This window comes from Lytechinus pictus, chromosome 9 (genome assembly GCF_037042905.1).
Source record: "Lytechinus pictus isolate F3 Inbred chromosome 9, Lp3.0, whole genome shotgun sequence".
In the NCBI taxonomy this organism is placed as follows: Eukaryota; Metazoa; Echinodermata; class Echinoidea; order Temnopleuroida; family Toxopneustidae; genus Lytechinus; species Lytechinus pictus.
Window position 1 is genome coordinate 21,315,209 of NC_087253.1, and position 20,711 is coordinate 21,335,919.

At 37.0% G+C, this 20,711-nt stretch overlaps 2 protein-coding genes across 2 annotated transcripts; one reads left to right on the forward strand and one right to left on the reverse strand.

Annotated features, from left to right (window-relative positions):
• Window positions 1-13,086: 13,086 nt before the first annotated feature.
• On the reverse strand, window positions 13,087-20,256 carry LOC129268597 (nucleoside diphosphate kinase A 2-like). The gene is made up of 3 exons (XM_054906135.2): window positions 20,086-20,256; window positions 19,701-19,827; window positions 13,087-18,180 (listed from the first exon to the last, which is right to left on the reverse strand). Exons 2-3 carry the CDS (start codon window positions 19,816-19,818, stop codon window positions 17,675-17,677), a joined length of 624 nt encoding a protein of 207 aa, XP_054762110.1. The 5' UTR covers window positions 19,819-19,827; window positions 20,086-20,256; the 3' UTR covers window positions 13,087-17,674.
• LOC129268670 (uncharacterized) lies at window positions 14,361-16,657 on the forward strand. The gene has a single exon (XM_054906196.2). The coding sequence runs from the start codon at window positions 14,361-14,363 to the stop codon at window positions 15,231-15,233; it is 873 nt and encodes a 290-aa protein (XP_054762171.1). The 3' UTR covers window positions 15,234-16,657.
• Window positions 20,257-20,711: the final 455 nt, after the last annotated feature.

The window sequence follows — 20,711 nt, forward strand, 5'->3', positions numbered from 1 at the left end:
TACCACGTCTTCATACCTCTTAAAGGATTCCTACTAACTGTGGGATTTGTACGATATATTTGGCATAGAGTTTGCAATCATGGCTTTGATAGATAGACAATCACCTACTGGAAAGAACACAGTCTCCCACAGTGTGTGCCACAGTGTATTCACAGTGTCGAACACAGTGTATAGAATCACCTTCACACTGTTAAATTTGAACATTTCAGCAGTGTGAATAACATATTCACATAGTCATGAGAGTCGACCATGTGAACACGTTGTGAACAGTCACACTGCCGAGGTGTCCACAGTGTGAAAATATCTTCACACTGTTAGATTTGAGCATTTCAACAGTGTGAATCACATGTTCACATAGTCGACCATGTGAACACGCTATGAACAGTCACAATGTCGAGGTGTCCACAGTGTGAAAATATCTTCACACTGTCGAATTTGAGCATTTAACTGTGTGAATATTATATGCACATTGTCCACTATGTAAACACACTGAGATTACACTTTGTGAAACTGCTCTTTCCAGAGGGTAAGCTTTTTTCTTCTTTAATGCGATTGAATAAGTTGAATAAAAATATAGGTTTATCTATATAGGCCTACTTTGAATGAGCTTCAATGCGAATAATTTGAATATTGAATTATTATATCTTTAATTTTGAATTATTTAGGTTTTATTTGCACAATTCCGAAATGTGACAAAACTTTTGATATAATAATACAAATAATAAACGTAATTATGCTGAACAACCTTTACAGGGATTAGTAACATGCATTGTCAATTGATACGCTATACATCAATAAGTCTCTTATCTATTCTTAAGTTTTTCTTGCGATCTTATTCTCAGGTTTCGCCCAATTATCTTACGCCCCAACAAACAAAAACCTAAAAATCTTTTTTCCTGAATTTTTAAAAAGATGTTTCATTGTTTTTCTCTCGAATTCAATTCATACAATACAGTTCACAAATTAAAAATAATTCGAACAAATTATTTAAACTATATTCTGTGCTTATAAGATAGTAGAGATAAATAAACACAACAATGATATGTTGTGTCAGTTTGTTCATCTATTTGCATAATTATCGGGTGTTTTTACGATTGCATGTGTGTCTGAGAATCTATTGTTTTTGAAGTTGTAAAAGAATACTGTTGCAAGATCCCTCTTATTTCCGTTCCGTTTATATTGTATATGTAAACACTGACAAACACAATACCAGTCAGCAAAGAGCAATACCATAGTCACACCAACGAAACCGTTTCCAAACCGATCAAACTTATTACGTTATTTCCCATGACACACCATCGATCGGTTTGGAGTCGGTTTCGTTGGTGTGACTGTAACCGAAGGCGATTCCAAACCGACCGATGATATGCCATTGGTAATGGCGTAATCGATTTAATCTGTCTGGAATCGGTTGCGTTGGTGTGGCTGTAACCGAAACCGACTCCTAACCGATCGATGGTATGTCATTGGAAATATCGTTATAGATTTGATCGGTCTGGTGCTGGTTTGGTCATTGTGACTGTGGTTGTATGAGGAAGACATTGATAGGTTGTAGAGTAAAAGACTGAAACGGTATTGCATTCCAATCACATGACTATAATTTTTTTTGACGACGTTTTCTTCCCGGTGACATAATAGGGTCTATTCCGTCATAGACTACACGTAATGAATATTCATGAACACGAACGATTAAGCTATCTTCTTGAACAGCTCGTATGCGTTGCAAAATGGGTCAATCATAGCGTCTACAAGGGCAAGGTTGTCTATTCGAATCCCCTGTGGGAAAGAACTTAATTTACCAATATTTCTTTTTATTGAAGCAAAAATTATAGAAAATCCAAAGAAGTAATCACGATTTTTTTGTGGCAAGGAAAAAAAAGGGTATAGGTTCAAACATTGTGATACATAATTATACACATACTATTGATGATAATAATACTCTGACTTTAGACAGCAGCATATCATTCTCTCCTTAGCATCATAAACATATACATACATCAACCATATCACGTCATGGCGTTCTTTCATCAAATGCCTCATAACATTTCCGTTCATCAGACGGAAACAACAAATAAACCTTATAGATGGGACTGAAAGAAATGTCAGATGAAAATAGCCGACCGTTGTCATCAACTTCCGGCATGTATATGTTTAAGTATGTGTGCTATCTTCAGTTGATAGCCACAATAAACCAGATAAAGTGCTAAACATCCGGACATCGTGGTTATGCAATGGTAATGATAGCGATGCTCTCAAATATCTCTGCGATTACGCTCTGTCGATGACGTAGTGTCTCCACAGACAAAAATTTGGAAACTAAATCCCAAATTTCCCGAATTTTCAGTACTAGACTATTTCCTGGAATCTCAACCTTTTTTCTTTTAAATTTGAACCATGGCATGCCTGACTTATAAGCGTCAAGAGGCCAGATATCAAGGACAAAAAAACTTTTTATCCACACATTTCCTGCAATAGGGATAATGCGAGCGCGAAGCGCGAGCGATTTTTATTTTTAATATTTTTTAGCTACATTATCATGATAATGGAGAAAATGATTTTATTAATACCATGGATGTTGTTTTTATTCAAACACGTTTTATGATCTGATTTTCTGATTTCCCTTTACTCTACCGAAAATTACCCGAAAAATAAAGGTTTCCCAAAATCCCTAAGATTTTGACAGCACTGTGATGATGAGCTATACGTTGCTAATCATGTTTGATAAGATCATCGCACTAACATTCCATGATTAGATGTAAAAAATGATTTGCCTCTTGTTTTCCCGTTCATCTAACCATGCTGTCTAATTATGCCTATCAATGGTCTGTATATATCTTCATATTATGATCTAGACATGTATCACTGCCGGAAAGAACATTATTCCAAAGTTTGTTCCACAGTGTTCCACAGTGTATTCACATTGTTCCACAATTTGTGTTCCACTGTGTTCTACAGTGTATTCACAGTGTGCTCACAGTGTTTCTTAGTATATTCCATAGTGTTTTCAGTGTGTTCTACAGTCTTTCGTAGTGTATTCCAGTGTTTTCAGTGTGTTCTACAGTCTTTCTTAGTGTATTCCACAGTGTATTCACATTGTTCCACAACTTGTGTTCCACTGTGTTCTACAGTGTATTCACAGTGTGCTCACAGTGTTCCACAGTTTTTCTTAGTGTGTTCCACAGTGTTTCGTAGTGTGTTCTACAGTGTTTTCAGCGTGTTCCAGTGTTTTCAGTGTGTTCCACAGTGTTTTCATTGTGTTCTACAGTCTTTCGTAGTGTATTCCACATTATTTTCAGTGTGTTCCACAGTGTTTTCAGTGTGTTATACAGTCTTTCGTAGTTTATTCCACAGTGTTTTCAGTGTGTTTTACAGTGTTTCGTAGTGTGTTCCACAATGTTTTCAGTGTGTTCCATAGCGTTTTCAGTGTGTTCCACAGTGTTTTCAGTGTGTTCTAAAGTGTTTCATAGTGTGTTCCACAGTGTTTTCAAAGTGTGTTCTACAGTGCTTCGTAAAGTGTTCCACAGTTCACACTGTTCATTTTCAGCATTTTATCAATGTGAATCACATCTTCATAATAGCACACCGTGTTAACACACTGGATCACACTGAGATAAAGCGCACTGTAGAGGTTTCCACAGTGTGGAGTTGTACGTGCAATGTTATATTTTAGCATCTTGGCAGTGTGAAATCACATTTTCATATAATTCAATTTCTGAACAACCGAACGCACTCACACCGTAAGAGGTCTGCACATTTATGCATGAAATTATCCCCTCACTGTTGAATTTGAGCGTTTTGACGGTGTGAATTACATCTTCATATAGTCCGCTAATTTAACACACTGTTAACACACTGTGATTACTAACACACTACAAGTGTCCACAGTGTGAAAATATCTTAACTTGAAAGCCTATCGATAACTTTACAAAGTGTTAAGGTATCGATATTCAAAAGAAAAATTTCGAATTAATTTATTAGTACGACATGTTATAAAACATGAAGATTTTTGGTATGTGAAGATTCCCTTCTCCCCTTGAAGATGTCACTGACTTGGATGGTGTCTCTAAATTTTTTTTCCTTCTCTCCTTCTTCAATTTATTACATCGCATTTTCTAAGGGCATCATCGCCTCTCAACACGGGTCATCATAATAATAAATATTTCACAAGTCCCCTGCTGGGGTGATGAGTTATTTGGTGAAATCATCTTGTCTGGATCTATAAAAATATTATTTTCAGACAATATCAGACAGTTTGACAGTGATAATCCGCAGATACCTCCGTCTTTCACCAAAAAATAAAATAAAAGGAAAGATGATCCGTTTTTTTCGATTAAAAAGAATTTCCCTTTCCTATTCAATGTCATTGATATATATTTCCACAGATTTTCGCCACTCTCTGGTTAAGAAGGGTATACTGAAATGCCTATTAAGCAGTAATAGTCTATGTTTGTATTATTATTTCTCTATATAATTCTATATTTTTTGTTTCACCCTTTCTAAATATGATAGAATTACACAGTGCGTTCCTCTAAGGACAGAAATTGATATGTACCGATGTTTGATTGCAGCAATTATTGATCACTACTGAAAGTTTTAAATGACAGATGTGATCTAAACTCACCTTCATTTATTTGATGCCCCAATTATGATCGTGTGAAAAAGAGCAATCAAAATCTTGGCGCCAACGATGTTTGAATGCCGTAGAGATACTTGGGCCTACATTTCTATAAGCAGTACCCCTACTGGAAAGAACACACCATCCACAGTGTGTTGACACAGTGGACTATGCAAATACATGCTTCACACTGTTTAAATGACCTCATTAAGTGTAAAGGAAATTTCACACTGTGGACAATAAAACCATGCCTACAGTCATGTGATTTCCACAGTGTGTTCACGTAGTGGATCACGTGAAAATGTACTTTTACACTGTGTTCCACAATGTGACACACTGTGGAACACAGTGTTCTTTCCCCACATAGATTCTGTTTTAAGCCATTACAATGAGTAATGCTTGTTCAAAGAATAGAAAGGATTATTCACTTTTTAAAATAACTTTTATCTAAACAGAATATGTGAATGAAACATGTTCGTTTTTAGGCAAAACGCACACAAAAGAATCTAATAATTCAGGGGTCGCGGAAGCAGGGGGCTGGGGGGCTTCAACCCCCACCTTTTCCAAAACCGTGTGCAAAAACGTAAAAATGGCCATATATGATTGTAATTTTTTGCATTGTAAACCCCCCACTTTTGGCTCAGCCCCCCCCCTACACTTTGAAAACCGTTCCGCGGCCCCTGAATGTAGCAATAAAAACTAAATCAATCAAAAGAATATGAGAATTTATTGTTGTATTGCTTCTTACAACATAAATATACAATAATGTTAAGTGTGAATTTTATTAAGAAAATCCTTGATAAACTTTTAGGTTCATTGACTGACAAAACGAGCCATGCCAGTCAGTTGACATTTGCTTTGAGACCGTAAGTAACATGAATATACAAAGATATCAATTCTATCGTCATTTTATATTTCACTTTTTATTTCCTAACAATGGCGCCAAAATGATAATCTTTGATTCCAGAGAACATGACGTTTGAACGTGATATGCGCTCCGGGACTGATAATTTACTCTTCTCATTCTGTTCTACTTGGTAATTCATCACATTACGCATTCATGACCAGATTTTATTCCAAAATTCATTCCTAATTGACGTGATTTAGGGAAGTCTCCCACGATTGATTATATATGTGTGTATCTGTTATTTAAAGATGGGAGATTTATTTCATTTCATTCTCATAATGATGGAGATGGTTTTGGTCCAATTACATTAACCCGTTTCCTCGGTAAAGTCAGTACATACAAAAACCCTTAAGAAAACATTTTTGTTTACAACAGATTCCTACTGGGCCTTCCGTCGTTTACCGAGAAAGGGCACTTAATTTATCCAAATGCCAAAATTAAATTTTTAATGAAAATCAACGGGTAATAAAGATTGAAATACCATTACTTTTTTGTAGGATTTGGATAATAGAATTAGACGATTAATTAATGATTCACATTGATTTGAAGTGATTGAATAAACAAATGACAAGGACATGAAGAAAGATCTCTCTAAGCTGCGATTAAAGGTTATTTGAATGATTTCATTGGAAAAAAATATTTGAATGAGTTCAATAATATATTTTAATTCAGTTAATATTTTGATTCAATTAAGAAATGTTTTATTACGAAAAAATAAACAATATAGAAAAGATTGGTGGTAACTCCTTCAAAATCTCAATGCGATGAACCTGAGCTGTTGATATAAGTGTATACGTACCTGTACGTGTTTTTCTCAAAGGTGGGGGGGGGGGGTTAAGGAAATAAATTTAGGAAACATTCGAAACATTAGTGCATTTAGGATACAAATGCAACATTTTTCGGAATGCAATGCAACTTGGTTTTGCAGGATTCCAATCACATTTTGACGTTCATTTACACCACCCCTCTTACAAACGTCAATCTTTTTTCGATCCCCAAAATAGTAACTCACATCTTTACATCCTGAAGTGATACACTCGAGTCGGAAATGACACGAAATAAGGCGAAAAACACACAAATGCCACACTCGTTATTCACAAAATAGTTATTTATGTTTTCCGCATTTTGAGGGAGAAATGTCAGATATGTCACTCTTCGCCCCCATATTTTCCAGATGATCAAGTCTATTTTTGAGGGAATAAAAGCAAAGTGTTTTGGTAACTGCGTTGTGGTCTTTTGTGAGTTAATCGTGGAGGTGGCTTTTACCCCTTAGAATAACACATGGCTACAATAAAACGGAAACGCCATTCTGACAAAAATGGGACTTTTTCACTTTTTCATAATGTAAAAAAAATGGTTGTACGGTCAGTTTTGACCCCAAATTTTTTTTGCTAGTACTATCCAAGACTCCTTAGTGATAAGACCAATGCGCGTTAACCTATGTTTTCTTAAAGGGGTACTCCGGGTTGAAAATGTTTATATCTAAAAGAAATAATATAAAATTCACAAAGCAAAATGCTGAAAATTTCCTCAAAATCTGATAAAAAATAATTGAGTTATTGAGTTTTGAAGCTTAGCAATGAATATTAATTAGGTGGGCTGATGATGTCATATCCCCACTTACCCTTTCTTATGTTACTATATTACACGAAATCATAATTGTTTTATTATTTCATACATGTATGAATGATATGTCTCCCTTATAATGAAATAAGTTGCAGCAATTAATGTATAATGCACTAAATTAATTTTTTAATCCAATTTTTAAAGTTCTTTTACGAAAAAGATATTACAAAAGAACAAGTCGAGATATGACATCATCTGTTTGCTCGTTGAATATTCATGAAGACATGCCTACTCTTTTAGCGGAATAATGCAAGACTTTAAAATGTCATAACTTTGTAATTCCTTATCCCATTTTAATCAATTTTCAGTGTTTTGTTTGTCTGATTTTTCTTTATCTATTCAAATCATACTATCTTTAACCTGGAGAACACCGTTAAGTCTTTTAGAAATGACAATTATTTTTGTTCAAACGATGTAAAGCATGGCTTATCTTATTATGATGAGTATGGACAAGGTCACATCTTTTCATTGACAAGAATATACAAATAAGGTTGCTAATACCCTATGGTGTTTTGTACACAATCTGCGTCTAACATCTAACGTTATTGAATGCTGAATATAGGTGATAATAAAAACAATACAAAAATCTGAATATTAAGATTGAAAAGTAACTATTTGGGAATTAGAATTAAGAATTAAGTGTTTTTGTAATCAATTTGCTCATTCAATATGATTATAATATTCAGCGTATGTTTTGGTTTGTCATATCCTCAAGCACATGTGCTTACGATGAAAATACGTCTTCCTTAAGTGATGTTATGATCAGTGATATATGTTTCTGGATTATTGTCAAAACTTTTTGTTATACTTGTGATACAATATTGTTATGTAGAAGCAAAAAAGTATATATATCAAATCGAGGTTTTTATGGCGAATGGAGAGGGGTCATGAGTACATGAGAAAATTGTGTACATAAATATATCTAGATTTATGATTTTGCCATAGACCCTTCCCATTTACGACCGGTAAAATTCCTTGTTGAGCGACGAAAACAAATACCTGGATTAATTTCTTCAGTAAACTCAAAACAGAGGATCTTGATCTGTTTTCTATTGATGAGTTGATTTACGATTTGCCCTGCGTTTCTTTTTCCCCTAACACGCCTCCCTGTGACCATGTTTTTCTTTCGTACGCATTATGACGTCATGTATAAATAATCTTCTCTACTTACTTTGTCGCTCATATAATTCATAATATAATTGACTAATATTTTGTTTTTTACATGATTACAAAAGGAAAACCTGAACTCAAAGCTGAAAAATTATCACTTGCACAGATCAGCACATGTGGGACAAAGTATTTATTATTATTTGGACAAAGACAAGAAACCTGGCTTGAATGCACCGGTTATTCTTTCCATCTCTCACCAAGTACAATTTTTCTACCAGAATATGTTGTCACATACTTTTATTTGAATTCATAATGCAAACATGTAGGCCTAGATGGTTACTTTCAGGGGCGGATCCAGCTTTTTATAAAGGGGGGGGGGTTGGGGTGGTATGCGAGGGAGCGTAGCGACCGAGTCCAAGCGAGCGGAGCGAGCGAGGGGGGAGGGTGTGGGAGGGGGGTGTCCCCCTCCCACAGTAGGGAAAATTTTTGAAAATCTGTGTGTGAAAATGGCGTTTTCTTAATAATAATAATAATAAATGAAATAAATACATAGAAATAGAATAAAATAAAATTACAAGTTTAAAAAAAAAGATAAGATTAAAAAAAATGGTCCCCGGATTTTTTTTTTTTTGGGGGGGGGGTTGCAACCCCCCCAACCCCCCCTCTAGATCCGCTTCTGACTTTATTGGACTCTTTTCGAAATGATTTTTGTAAAGTATCGTTACCACACCTGGTGGGTGTTTCATAAAGATGTTCGTAAAGTTACGAACGACTTTACGCACAATTGATGATCCTTTCTTGTGGTAAATGATATATACATTGGCAATGGTTAAGCGCGTAAAAAAGGATAACCAGTCGTTCTTAAAGTCGAACTTACGAACAGCTTTACGGCCCCCTGGCATTTTTAAGTTCCATCCATGTATGCATATTAATTGTCTGTGAATAAAACATATAAGATGTGTAAAATATATGAACGAACTTGATAGATTCTATGGTCAACATTACGAGTCTATAAATGATGATGAGGAGCATGAATGCTAGACTACCTGTCCGCGTTATGTGTCCATCATTGATCTACCGTAATTCATGAATGACCCCACGGGCATTATAAAGTTGAAATTGCTACTTATTCCATCAAAACCAAAGAATAGCATAGCGCGCAGTGCTAACGCTCTGGGATATTGTACTACCATGGTACTATAAACCCTTCAATCATATATGATTGGCATTGTGACGTATACCATCTCTATGTAGTCTATAGAACCAGACGCTATTATGCGCTAGCAACAGGTGGGTCTAAATGGTAAATGGTGGATATTTTTTTTTATCTGATTAGGACCAATAAAGCCATGAATTCTTGTAAGCAAGTAACCAGAGTGTCGACGGCTTGTTTAATGCTATAAATTTGGACTTTAGGTCTAATATAACAATTGAAGCCTGTTAAGACTTCTTTTAGGTACTTGCCTTTTAGGTAATTATATAAATCGTTATTTGTAAAATCAGAAAACAAATTAAAGTAGGATTTTTCGAAATTGCGTTGTTTAGGTTCACCCTTTTACTAATACATCAACATTGACTATGTTTCGTTTTCATTATAATACAGCATAAAAGGATGGAATTATGGGAGATCCATAGATCAGCTATCCAGCAATTTCCATCCATGATACTCATTTATCTACCTATTTGAATTTTTTTCATTTATTTATTCTTTGTATTCTCTCATTTAGTCATTCATCTGTTTATATATTGATTATGATCATAGTCATAATAACATAATAGTACATTGTTACTTTTACTGTTGTATCATCAAGTATAATCAGAAATGATTATTTTATGGGGGAAGGAAGGCCTTTATTACAATATTTTTTTGAATGTTTGTGTGTGTCTATTTTCTCATTACACGCTGGTATGTGGCCCGACTCTTTTTTTTAGAGGGGGGGGGGGGGGCTGACATGGTCATTACAAGTTGGACAGTATGTTTGTAAATGGACTATGGTACGACCAAGAAATCCATCTCCGAATACCTGGCTGCCAAAATGTATTTTGTTGTTTAAACTAAGCTTACACAGTAGAATCGCATAACGATCAGCAATGCGACAAATTTCACAAAATTTAAAGAATAAGTTGGGGTGGGGGACAAAATAAAATGATGTGCCCTTACTTTTACAAATGTGAGTGTGTGTGACGGGGGGGGGGGGGGGGGTGGGGCATGTTACCCAAGTCCTCTGCCGATTCGCATAGTTCTTATACCCCTTCGCTCTATCTTTTCAAGCATGCTGTTGGAAAGATTGCCCTCTCTCGGACAGTCTTTACATTGTCTATTTCATTTCTTACAATTGCTTGAGGAGCTTTATGGAAGAAAAAACTAGTAGCCTATATTTTTATTAATGGTATAGGAGCACATCACTTGTAGATACATGTACAGGAATTAGATTAGAAATGCTCAGAATAAATAATTGAGATCAATGTATTTATTTATTTATTTTTTTCAAAAGTTGCTCAGATCCTCGGTGCTATGTAGGCCTTTATATTTTGTGTGTGAGGGTTGGTGGGTTTGTGTGTCTACGGGTGTGTGTGTGTGTACAGTGTTTGTGTGTAAGAGAGTGAGGGGGAGGGAGAGAGAAGGGGGGGGGTGGTGAATCAGGAGCGTTGTGGCCCAGTGGATAAGTCTCCGGACTTTGAAACAGAGGGTCGTGGGTTCGAATCCCAGCCATGGCGTAATTTCTTTCAGCAAGAAATTTATCCACATTGTGCTGCACTCGACCCAAGTGAGGTGAATGGGTACCCGGCAGGATTAATTCCTTGAATGCACGAGCGCTGAAAGGCAGCTCGAGCTAAAGCCGGGGTAATAACAATAACAACGCGCCTCGGAATAGAATATTTCTAGATAGATGGAACTATATAAATGCCTATTATTATTATTGTTATGTATAAGAGGGGTGGTAGTTTGGACCCATCATGTCCATGTGAAAGGGAGGCTACTTTCTCAAAGCCCGACATAGAGGGAGACTCACAAAAAAAATCACACTACTCTCTCAAGGCTGCTATTAAAGTGGAGGAGAGGGAGGGAGGGGGGGGGGGGGGAGGGGGAGGTGCGAGTATTTCTGTAGATTTTGGCTTGAAAGAAAGTATCTTCCCTTCCATAATAAGGGCCCAAACTGTATTAGAGGGATGGATGTGTGTAAAGGCCTCCGTACAAATTACGACTGTTCCACTTCCCAAGTTTGGAACAAATCACGTTTTGGTTTTCTAAATCATTATTTTCTGAAAATGTATACGAAAATATCTTTTTATTTGAAGTTCAAATTAACTGTTCAAATACTAACATAACAATTTTTGATAATTGAAAGCATTTATTAATATTTTTTTTAGTAAAGACCAAATTTATTGAATCGTAGCAAAGGATTGCTTAAACGTCCATTGCGACTAGATATTCCATTCGCTTTTATTCTAAATGAGGATAGTAGCATAGTCACAGATTTTAACATTTTTTTCGTACGAGGGGTTAGAACTTTGCACAGTAAGATATTCAATGTCTCAATACGAGCATCAATATTTTTGTCAGGGTGAACTTCCCCTTTAATGCAGGGGTTTAATGAACTCTTCTTACATATCCTCTTACATTTCTTTATTTGGAACGAATTAATTTAGTCAAGACAGACGTGAGAAGTAGTGGAATAGAGCCAACTACACTCACGATAACCTCAGTTGTACTTTGAGAGAAACCATGTCCCGGAATTGAAATGATTGTTGAAGATCCGACTCAAGTGGGCGTAAAATTCGGGTTTTTTTTGTTTACCATATATTCTGCGAGGCAATAGAAAGTTTTCAATAGATATATTCATTGTTCGTTTTGGAAGTGATAGCTCATCCCGCTCGGGGGGAAATGACAAAATGTCTTCCTTCCTAATTACACTAATAGTTATATTTCTAAGTCTTCGGACTCTTGAGATTGTAACAACATGGATTAGGTCACAGTCAAACCAAATAATTGACTGTTGATCGATCAAAACTACCACGTCATTTTAAATGTGATACCATCGGCCGATTTGGAATGGGTTCCGTTGGTGTGACTTCGCCAGTAATGCGACGGTCACAAAAAAACATTTACGAACACCGTACGAGCGATTTAATACCATTTATTACTACGTATGAAAATCGTTTGTATGGCGATCGTAAAAGTATTTGTGACCGTAGCAAAAGGTGGAACCGGTATGCATGTGAAGAAAAGAAGGTGAATGCAATGCACTTCCATTGTTTGTTAGGGTGATAAATCCTTTTGAATATTCATAAGTGATTTCACAAGATCATATAGAAGAAGAAGAAGGAGAAGAAGAAGAAAAAGAAACGGGAGAAACACAGGTATGAACATGATGAAAAAGATGAAGAAGCGTTAAGGAGGATAATAATAGTGATAAGAAGACCGATAAGAGAAGGAACACCAAAGGAAGAAGAAGAAGAGAGAGAAAAAGGAAACCTTTAAGAATTAGAGAAAAAACGAGACACCTTGCTCATTGTGTCACCTTATGTAATGCATTTTTAGGGAGGAGGTATATGAGGGAGGGGTTTGGGATAGGGGAGGCACTGGGGATCGGCGCACAAAGGTTTCAGGAATATTAGAATGTGTACTAAAAATGTTTTTAAAAAATGTGTTAAAAAGGTTTAACCCCTTGGGATTAGCCGAGACAGTTACTCGTATTGATGGTTTGCGTCATACAGCATCCAAATGAGGTAATTTACTTCATTAAATTGAATAATTACACAACCAAAATGTAATAAGTTTTCCCCAAATACACATTCACTACTATGACAATAAGCCTTTTAAAATCATGTATTTTATTTGGGAAATGTGCAAAGAATTCTCACACTGAAATAAATAGCCACGTTTAGCGCTCCGAAATCACCAAATTTATCTCGTTACATTCAATAATGCCTTTCCATTTCCTTTGCCGGGATTATCATTAACAATTTCTCATGATTACTTTTAAATTGGTTACTTTAGATTTCTTCCTTGATGTGTACTCTTCGGACACTTGTACTACTTCTAAGTAGGATTAATATAAGGTTGTGATTACGAAGGTAGTCATTATTGCAGGTTATATTAAGATCAGCTTACAAATAGGAAATTACAAGGAAACCTATTAAATAATTTTCAAGGCTCACGCGTTCATTTTACACTCTTATTTAGACTTATTTATGCTTAACTGACAAATAAATTCGAATTAATGGAAATGAGTATAGTGAAGCCGAATGAAAGGGAACCATGTAGAAGTAAGTTTACCAATATATTATATAGATTCATAAATGCCGAAACAAACGAAAGCAAATGGAAATTTAAGAAAAGACGAAAAAGATATATATCTACTTCACATGCCGAATGATGTTAACGTATGAATTAAAGTGAATAGAAAACAAAATAATGGATTTGTGTTCTTTAAATATATTGTTGAAATGAATAAGAAAAGTGATTCCTAATCATTATGAATACTATTCAATCTATGAGTAAGTGTTCATCGTAAAAACGATGTTTGAAACACGTTGTTTCTGCCCGTCATTCTAAGAACTATTATTTTAAACTTATGAAGAAGTTGAAAATTTCAAAAACGATGTTTAACTTTTTTAAAACAACTTGTTTAATTTTTTTTAAACAATTGTTGTTAGAGTGACGGGCTTAAACATCGTGCTTATGATTTTAAACACCGTTGGGTCCCTCTGCAGAAAGAGTTACATTGAATTGCAGTTAAAAACAAGCGCAACAAAATGGCTTGTTTTACCCAAAAAAAAGACAATGTACAAAGCATACATTATGATCATAGATTATTAGATAATGTCTATTGAATTAACTGGGTACTATACCAGGTGTAGTGTAGACCAAGCGACATTTAGACCAAAGTGATTATAGACCAAATGGGTTTATGGGCTTAGCCCGATTGGTATAAGACTATCTGAGAAAAAGACCAGCTGCTTGTAGACCAATTGAGTACAAGCCGATAGGCCTGGCAGCAAAGGTTTGTTTTGCATATATATGTTTATATATTTTTATCTCTTTAAACATTCAATATTGACAACAGTCTTTTGTTCTGTGTCTTTTGCTTCCACTGCATGATTTTAGCCCTTTGCCACGGAGACCATGGCCAAAGTCTTTACGAACAGGAAAGAATCTTTCTAGACCTACGTACTGGAATCGTAGAACAAGGACAGGGTGAGTTCATCAAGCTCTTGGTCTATCCAAAAGCCTCGCCAAATTTCGGCTGTGACGGACAGGCCGTCCTTAAAATCTCATTCGCCGGGCCCTACAGGATGGCTCGCTTCTTTTTGGACTACTACGAACCACCCCGGAACTGGACGTTGGACATCTCCGACTCACCCGGTGGTGACGGAATGGGAGGCGATGGCGACCTAACGTCTAACATGGCTGAACTACAGATACGCGACAAACAAATGCGTGTCTACAGCAACGGACTCTCCGGGTATACCTCCGAGACCTTGAATGGCGGTCTCCTACTCAAGATAGTTGACGATATCGTCCAAGCTGGCACGAAACTCAAGTTGGAGATAGCCGACGAGAAGGTCAGGTGGAATAACCGTGAGAGCAGCAAGGGGGTCATGGAAAGTCGCTATTTATTCACACTGAATGGTCAGATACCCGAGTACGGGGAAATGGACCACGATATTTACGTCGGCTTGAATCGGGTTCCTTCGAGCACCACTCGGACGGGATCGGGTCTTTGTCGGGCGACGATTATTATGATGTCAGAAAGAGATCCTGAACCTACATCCGCGTCGGGTAAGTCCAAACACTTCTTTTTAGCTTGGGAACGATATTGTGTATATGTACTCCGCAAAAGTGACAGAAGTTTCCTTTCCGAAAGCCTTGTCGTGTCTTGCTGTAAGCCATTCAGCGGCATAACCAACATAGACACATACCTACGAGGTGAAATACGAATCGCTTGTCAAAACTGTTTAAAGATGTAACATATTGGTATTATTCTAATGCCGGAGCAAAACGATGTAGTGATGTTGCTCCGGTTGCACTCCGGAATCCAAGAGGACTTTCTATCACACTCTGTAACAGAACTAGTCCCCCCCGTCGGAGACTTTGCGCGCCAACAGCATGAAGACGAGGTCGCGATTATATGGGCTGCAAGCAAGCTAAGAAACACCAGCTGTCCTGCGCTCCGTCCAGGGCAGCTCGTACGAATTAACTTTCAACATATGTGAGAAATTCTACATGTACAACAAGGAACCTTGATTTAAGCTACGCCTACCATTGTTCTCTTAATTCAATTCTTTCAATATATATATATGTTTTAGAGTGCCTTAGTGTGATTGAACATGCCATGCAGATGGATAAGAATACAGTAAATCGATGTATGATCATGGGAATTCGCACCGGTCTACGTTCGGTGTTAACACAAATTTGTAGTTGTACAGAAAATATAAGCACAATCCTTTCGCCCTTTTCATAAAGACTTACCATTGTTACGACCATGGAAAACTTGATTTTAATCGCCTGCTAGGCTATTTTAACATAATATGGCAAATATAACCAGATCGTAACGGCTGTAGATCTACAATATGACAATAATTGTTTGTTTTGCGTAATACCTTCGAAGGCCCCTAAATAACAGATCGGTGTTTATCAATTCGTTTACTTTCACATTAATGGAATGATATGCCGAAGTCTAAGCAATATTGAACATTTCCTTTGGTTTTATACGTTTAGTTTCTTGAACCTGAAGTTAAACAGAATGACCAATTTCGAAGAGAGGGGCCACATCCGTGGATTGCAACCAATTACAAAGCGCCAATCTTGATTATTTTAATATTCAAACGGTTCAACTTCCTGAATAGCATCCAATCAGAGCTGTTGTTTTTTGTGCAGTAGATTGCCAATATTTATGCTACGAGTCCGAAGACATCGTTTCATTAAGCGTATTGTTATTGGCATACCCTTCCAACTTTGCTCACAGCCAATCAGATCGTTGGATTTCCCTAGCTTAGAACAGTCACCTGGGAAAACTACTGACGAGACGTTTCATAAGAATCACCCTGCGATAGCGGGGTGCAGTGTCCACATCGCTTCAAGTCTGAACTCCCGTTCGTTGACACTCTCTTACAAAACTGGGGAAGGAGGTTATTCCAATCAACGAGGTTCTCTACAGCGGCGGTGAATAGCAATAAATCGTTAAAATCGTGGAAGGCGAGACTCTCTTTCCGTTATCTTGGCATCGTCAGTAAGTTCCTCCGCTAAAAGCATCACATCATGTTTGCAAATCCAGCGAGATGTAGTTTATCGGTCAATGTCGTGTTAATGTTCAAAATTTCGCTCTTCCTTTCCAGCACCTGCTGTATTGAATACCAATCCTTTATAAGATTAAATAATCTTAGTCAAATCTAATCACAAAAAAAAACAAGCAAAGGAGAAAAGAAAGAAAGAAGCAACCGAACAAAAAATCCCAAAGAACTCACTAGTTTTTAAACGCAGTATCTCACCATGACTTATTAAAAAAAAAACACCAGAAGTTTGAGCAAAGTGATATGGTAGGTAAATTTGCGCGCACGTCGACTTTAGTGTAATAATTATCTTAATAAACCGTTGAGGCACATATTTAACAAATATATTAATGATGAGTATCTAGAATGCATTTTCGATTTGTATGAACCATCATTGCTCATTTTTGGATAATGATTTAACATTTTTTTTGAGGTATCGAAGAACATAACATGGAAGACAAAATATTGTAACTCCCCGAAACCCTAATAAGGAGTCATAATTCCGATCAAGGAGTTTTACGTAGATAGAGCAACAGAGAATCGTATTCCCTTTGAAGTCATGTTTGATGCCGCATGGATGAAAGAATAGTTAGGCAATGCTACATTGCATTGTTCTTGCATCCGATTCCTGCCTAGCTACATATTTTTTTTGGGGGGCCATTTACACAGGGAAATGCTTCGTAATGATAACTACTCTTCGGAGTCTTCGCTACCTATGTTCGGTAATACGATCAGTGCATATTTCTTACTTTTACAGGGGTGAGTGAAAATGAAGTTTCTGTGTTTATGAAAATACGATTTTAGATTACATCATTAATGAATATATTCCACTAATCTCACAGGCACTTTTGATTGCTGGAAGAAATCGGAACTGTGTTGAAATGTAGATTTGATAATGGTGAGATTGCAAGATTTTTACACATTGAAACTTTTAGTAATATCGTATAATATTTAGCAAATTAACGAAAATTTTAATAAAAGTAACCCAGGAAGAAGTATAACGTTAAGCTATATAGCAAATACCCAAGAACATGCTGTATTTTCCAGTAGGACCCTGTTTACTCAACTTTTAAAGAACAATGTAATTCCATTCGTTGTCGATATATTACAATACGCACGGCAATTGAATTTTGCCTCAATCATGAATGGAATAAGTCTTCATAATATTCATATATAATAGGCTCTGTGCAGAGCGTATAGTTTACAACTTCCTCTGGTCTGAACCAAAGGCTAATCTCAGAGTTGGCCGCCTCCACGCTGTCAGAAGCGTGGCAGACATCTCGACGGAGATCAAGAGAATAGTCTCCGCGGATCGTCCCGGGTACACTTTTATCCGGGTGGGAGTCTCCAAGCATTAGACGTACCTGTCTCACGGCATCCTTTGCTTCCCAGACCATGACAAAGACGGGGTAACTGGTAAAGAATTTCAGGAAACCAGCGAAAAATGAACGGGATTGAAACTGAGCATAGTGAATCCTGATGATATCCTCAGTGGCCATCACCATCTTCCCAGCAACCATCTTGAAGCCACGCTTCTCAAATCGGTGGATGATGTCGCCGACGAGTCCTCTTTGAACCCCATCCGGTTTGACCATGATGAAAGTCCTCTCAATTTTCGTCAGACGAGCTGTTCTGTTGGACAATGCTGGAACATAGAAAGAAGAAGGAAGATCTGGTGGTCGATTATTATGGTAATCTCACCAGTGATAAACACTATGCTAACACAGCCCATCAGTCAATCAAAATCTAGGTTTCTTATAAGAATAGAGATATTGCCATAATCATGGTAATCACACGTTCTTATTTTTTATGACACGGGTCCCTGCGTTTACAGATGGCAGAACGCGGACATTGACTATAATACTGAAACCCTCTCATTTGAATCCATACAAACGACCTGAAATTAGGTGCTTAATATACAGTCTCTTCTGTCTTTACTGATAATGCTAATAATAATAATACTCAGCATTTAATTTCCTGACTATATTTATATCGATTCCGATGCACATGATTCTAAGCACCGCATACTATTACTACGGCTTTAACAAACTGCTCTGATCCGGTGTTGGAGCATTCACGGAATTCTTCTCAACCGGATAACCGTTTCCTATACCTGGGTGATAATGCGGGGGGGGGGGGGGGGCAGTCAAATATATTGCTGTACACGCGCGTGACCAAAAAACGCGTTTTTTTTTCAGTTTTGGACGCGGTCCGCGCGTGGACTCGTTAAGGGTTAAAAAAACACAGATTTTTAAGAAAAGGGGTGGTTTTGAAAGACTGGTCAATCGTCAATCACGGGGTCAAACGTATTTAAGATATGTTTTTTCCCCCAAAGCTTTTTCCCCCGAGGTCATATTTTGGCGTCAACTTGTTTATGGGCCAAGATGTGTAAATAATGCCCGCGAAAAACTTGTTTAGGGGGTTATTTTGCACACAGAGAAAAACTCGTTTAGCGGGTGTTTGGAAATTCTTTGGTAACGCGTGTGTATAGCAATATATTTGACTGCCCCCCGGGGGTGATAAGGTAGGCCATTTAAATGTCTCTTCATGCACATGGTGCATGGGATACTATAATTTACGGGTATCTCCTTAACATGTTGAATAATCTTGGAATAACTTAGCATGAAAATTATATTTGAAGACCGCATGTTGAGCGTGACACCTCCAACACCCCACGTGTTTTGGTGACCCTTCCACTTTGAGTCGCTTGTAACATATGTTTCTTTTAAGGCGACCGCACAACTTACGATTGGTCTGCGACCCAATTTTGGAATAAAACGTAGTAGAAATTGATGCTAATATTGAAACATGGAATATCTTACTGTGTAATGTTCTAAATCATCATACGAATACCTATGTTCAAATCAGTGACTATGCTATTATCCTTAATAAAAGCTTATTTAATAACTAGTCGTAATGACGTCATAGCAGTCGTACGATTGGCTACGACTTGAAACTAATTTGGCCTTTACTCGTAAATTAAGGCTTGCAATCTTTCATAATGATTATTTTAGTATTCTTTCAATCAATTTTAACCTCAAGTAAAATGATATTTTCCATTCACATTTTTAGAAAATGAGCAAAATGCGATCTGTTCCAAAATCGGATCGCGAACAGTCGTAAGGTGTGCGGTGGCCTTTAGTAATACCAAAAGTCTTTGCTTACCAGTCCGTTCATGATCCCTGTCCTCGCTCGCAAACGGTCCTGGTGCCCCGGCGCCCATCAAGATCATTCCGTTCAGGAACAGGAAAATGACCAAGCGATAGAGAGTATGTAAATCCATTTGTTATTTCTAGAGGGAAGAAAGGACACTTTCACATGTTATATCTACTTGCAATGTAGAGTACGTCCTACCTATCACTACTGAGGATAATTAGCATGTAATTCGCATGTTATCACTACATACAAAGGGAAAGGAAAGAAATAAAGGGTGAAATTTAAACATGTTATTTGACTGCTGTAAACGTGGAAATTTTGATTTATCTCTATTCATTGTAAATCATATTGTCTATTGTCATATTTGGGTAAACGTGTGGAACAAAATTCTTACCATCGAACGGATGCGATCAAAGAAAGTGACGTTTGGTGATGAAATTATTCTAATTTCGCTTTTGATGCCAACACTTGTCACAGCTCTGGTCGATATTCAATAACCCTCTTAATCACGCTGGTCTGCACAAATGGTCACGATGCTGCCCAAGCGACAAATGCTCATTCTATCGAAAACTGTAGTGCATTACATGAGGATTGTAATACGTACCATGCCATTCTCTATGCTGCAGTCACACTCCCGAAATTATCTCCAAACCTACTAAATGAATTACGTCATTACCAATGGCCTACCAATTTTCGTTTTAGAGTCGGTTTCGATGGTGTGAGTGTAGCTTTATGCTTGATCGGAAAGCCGACATTGCCGATTAATATTAGTGCAATTCCAATTTTGATTGAAAAATCGAAAACCACAAAAAAAAAAACCTTCTGAGAAACCAAATCCCGAAAAGAGCTGGCAGATTGTAGCTTCATCATTATGATCCGTGGATCTGTGGTTTTCCTTTTAACATACGGCAATTTGATTAATCTTCCATTTCATTATTTTTGCTACGCATGGTGCCATCCGTCATTGGAAATAACGAAATAATAATCTTTTGTCGCCCCTGCACTCCATAACACAAAAAT

Bases quoted from the DNA above. Each gene is read 5' to 3' on its own strand.
- LOC129268597 (XM_054906135.2), bottom strand. From the start codon at position 19,818: ATGGATTTACATACTCTCTATCGCTTGGTCATTTTCCTGTTCCTGAAC. The intron at 18,181-19,700 runs GTAAGCAAAGAC...TCTATGTTCCAG, and splicing joins CAGGGATCATGAACGGACTG to CATTGTCCAACAGAACAGCT.
- LOC129268670 (XM_054906196.2), top strand. From the start codon at position 14,361: ATGATTTTAGCCCTTTGCCACGGAGACCATGGCCAAAGTCTTTACGAA.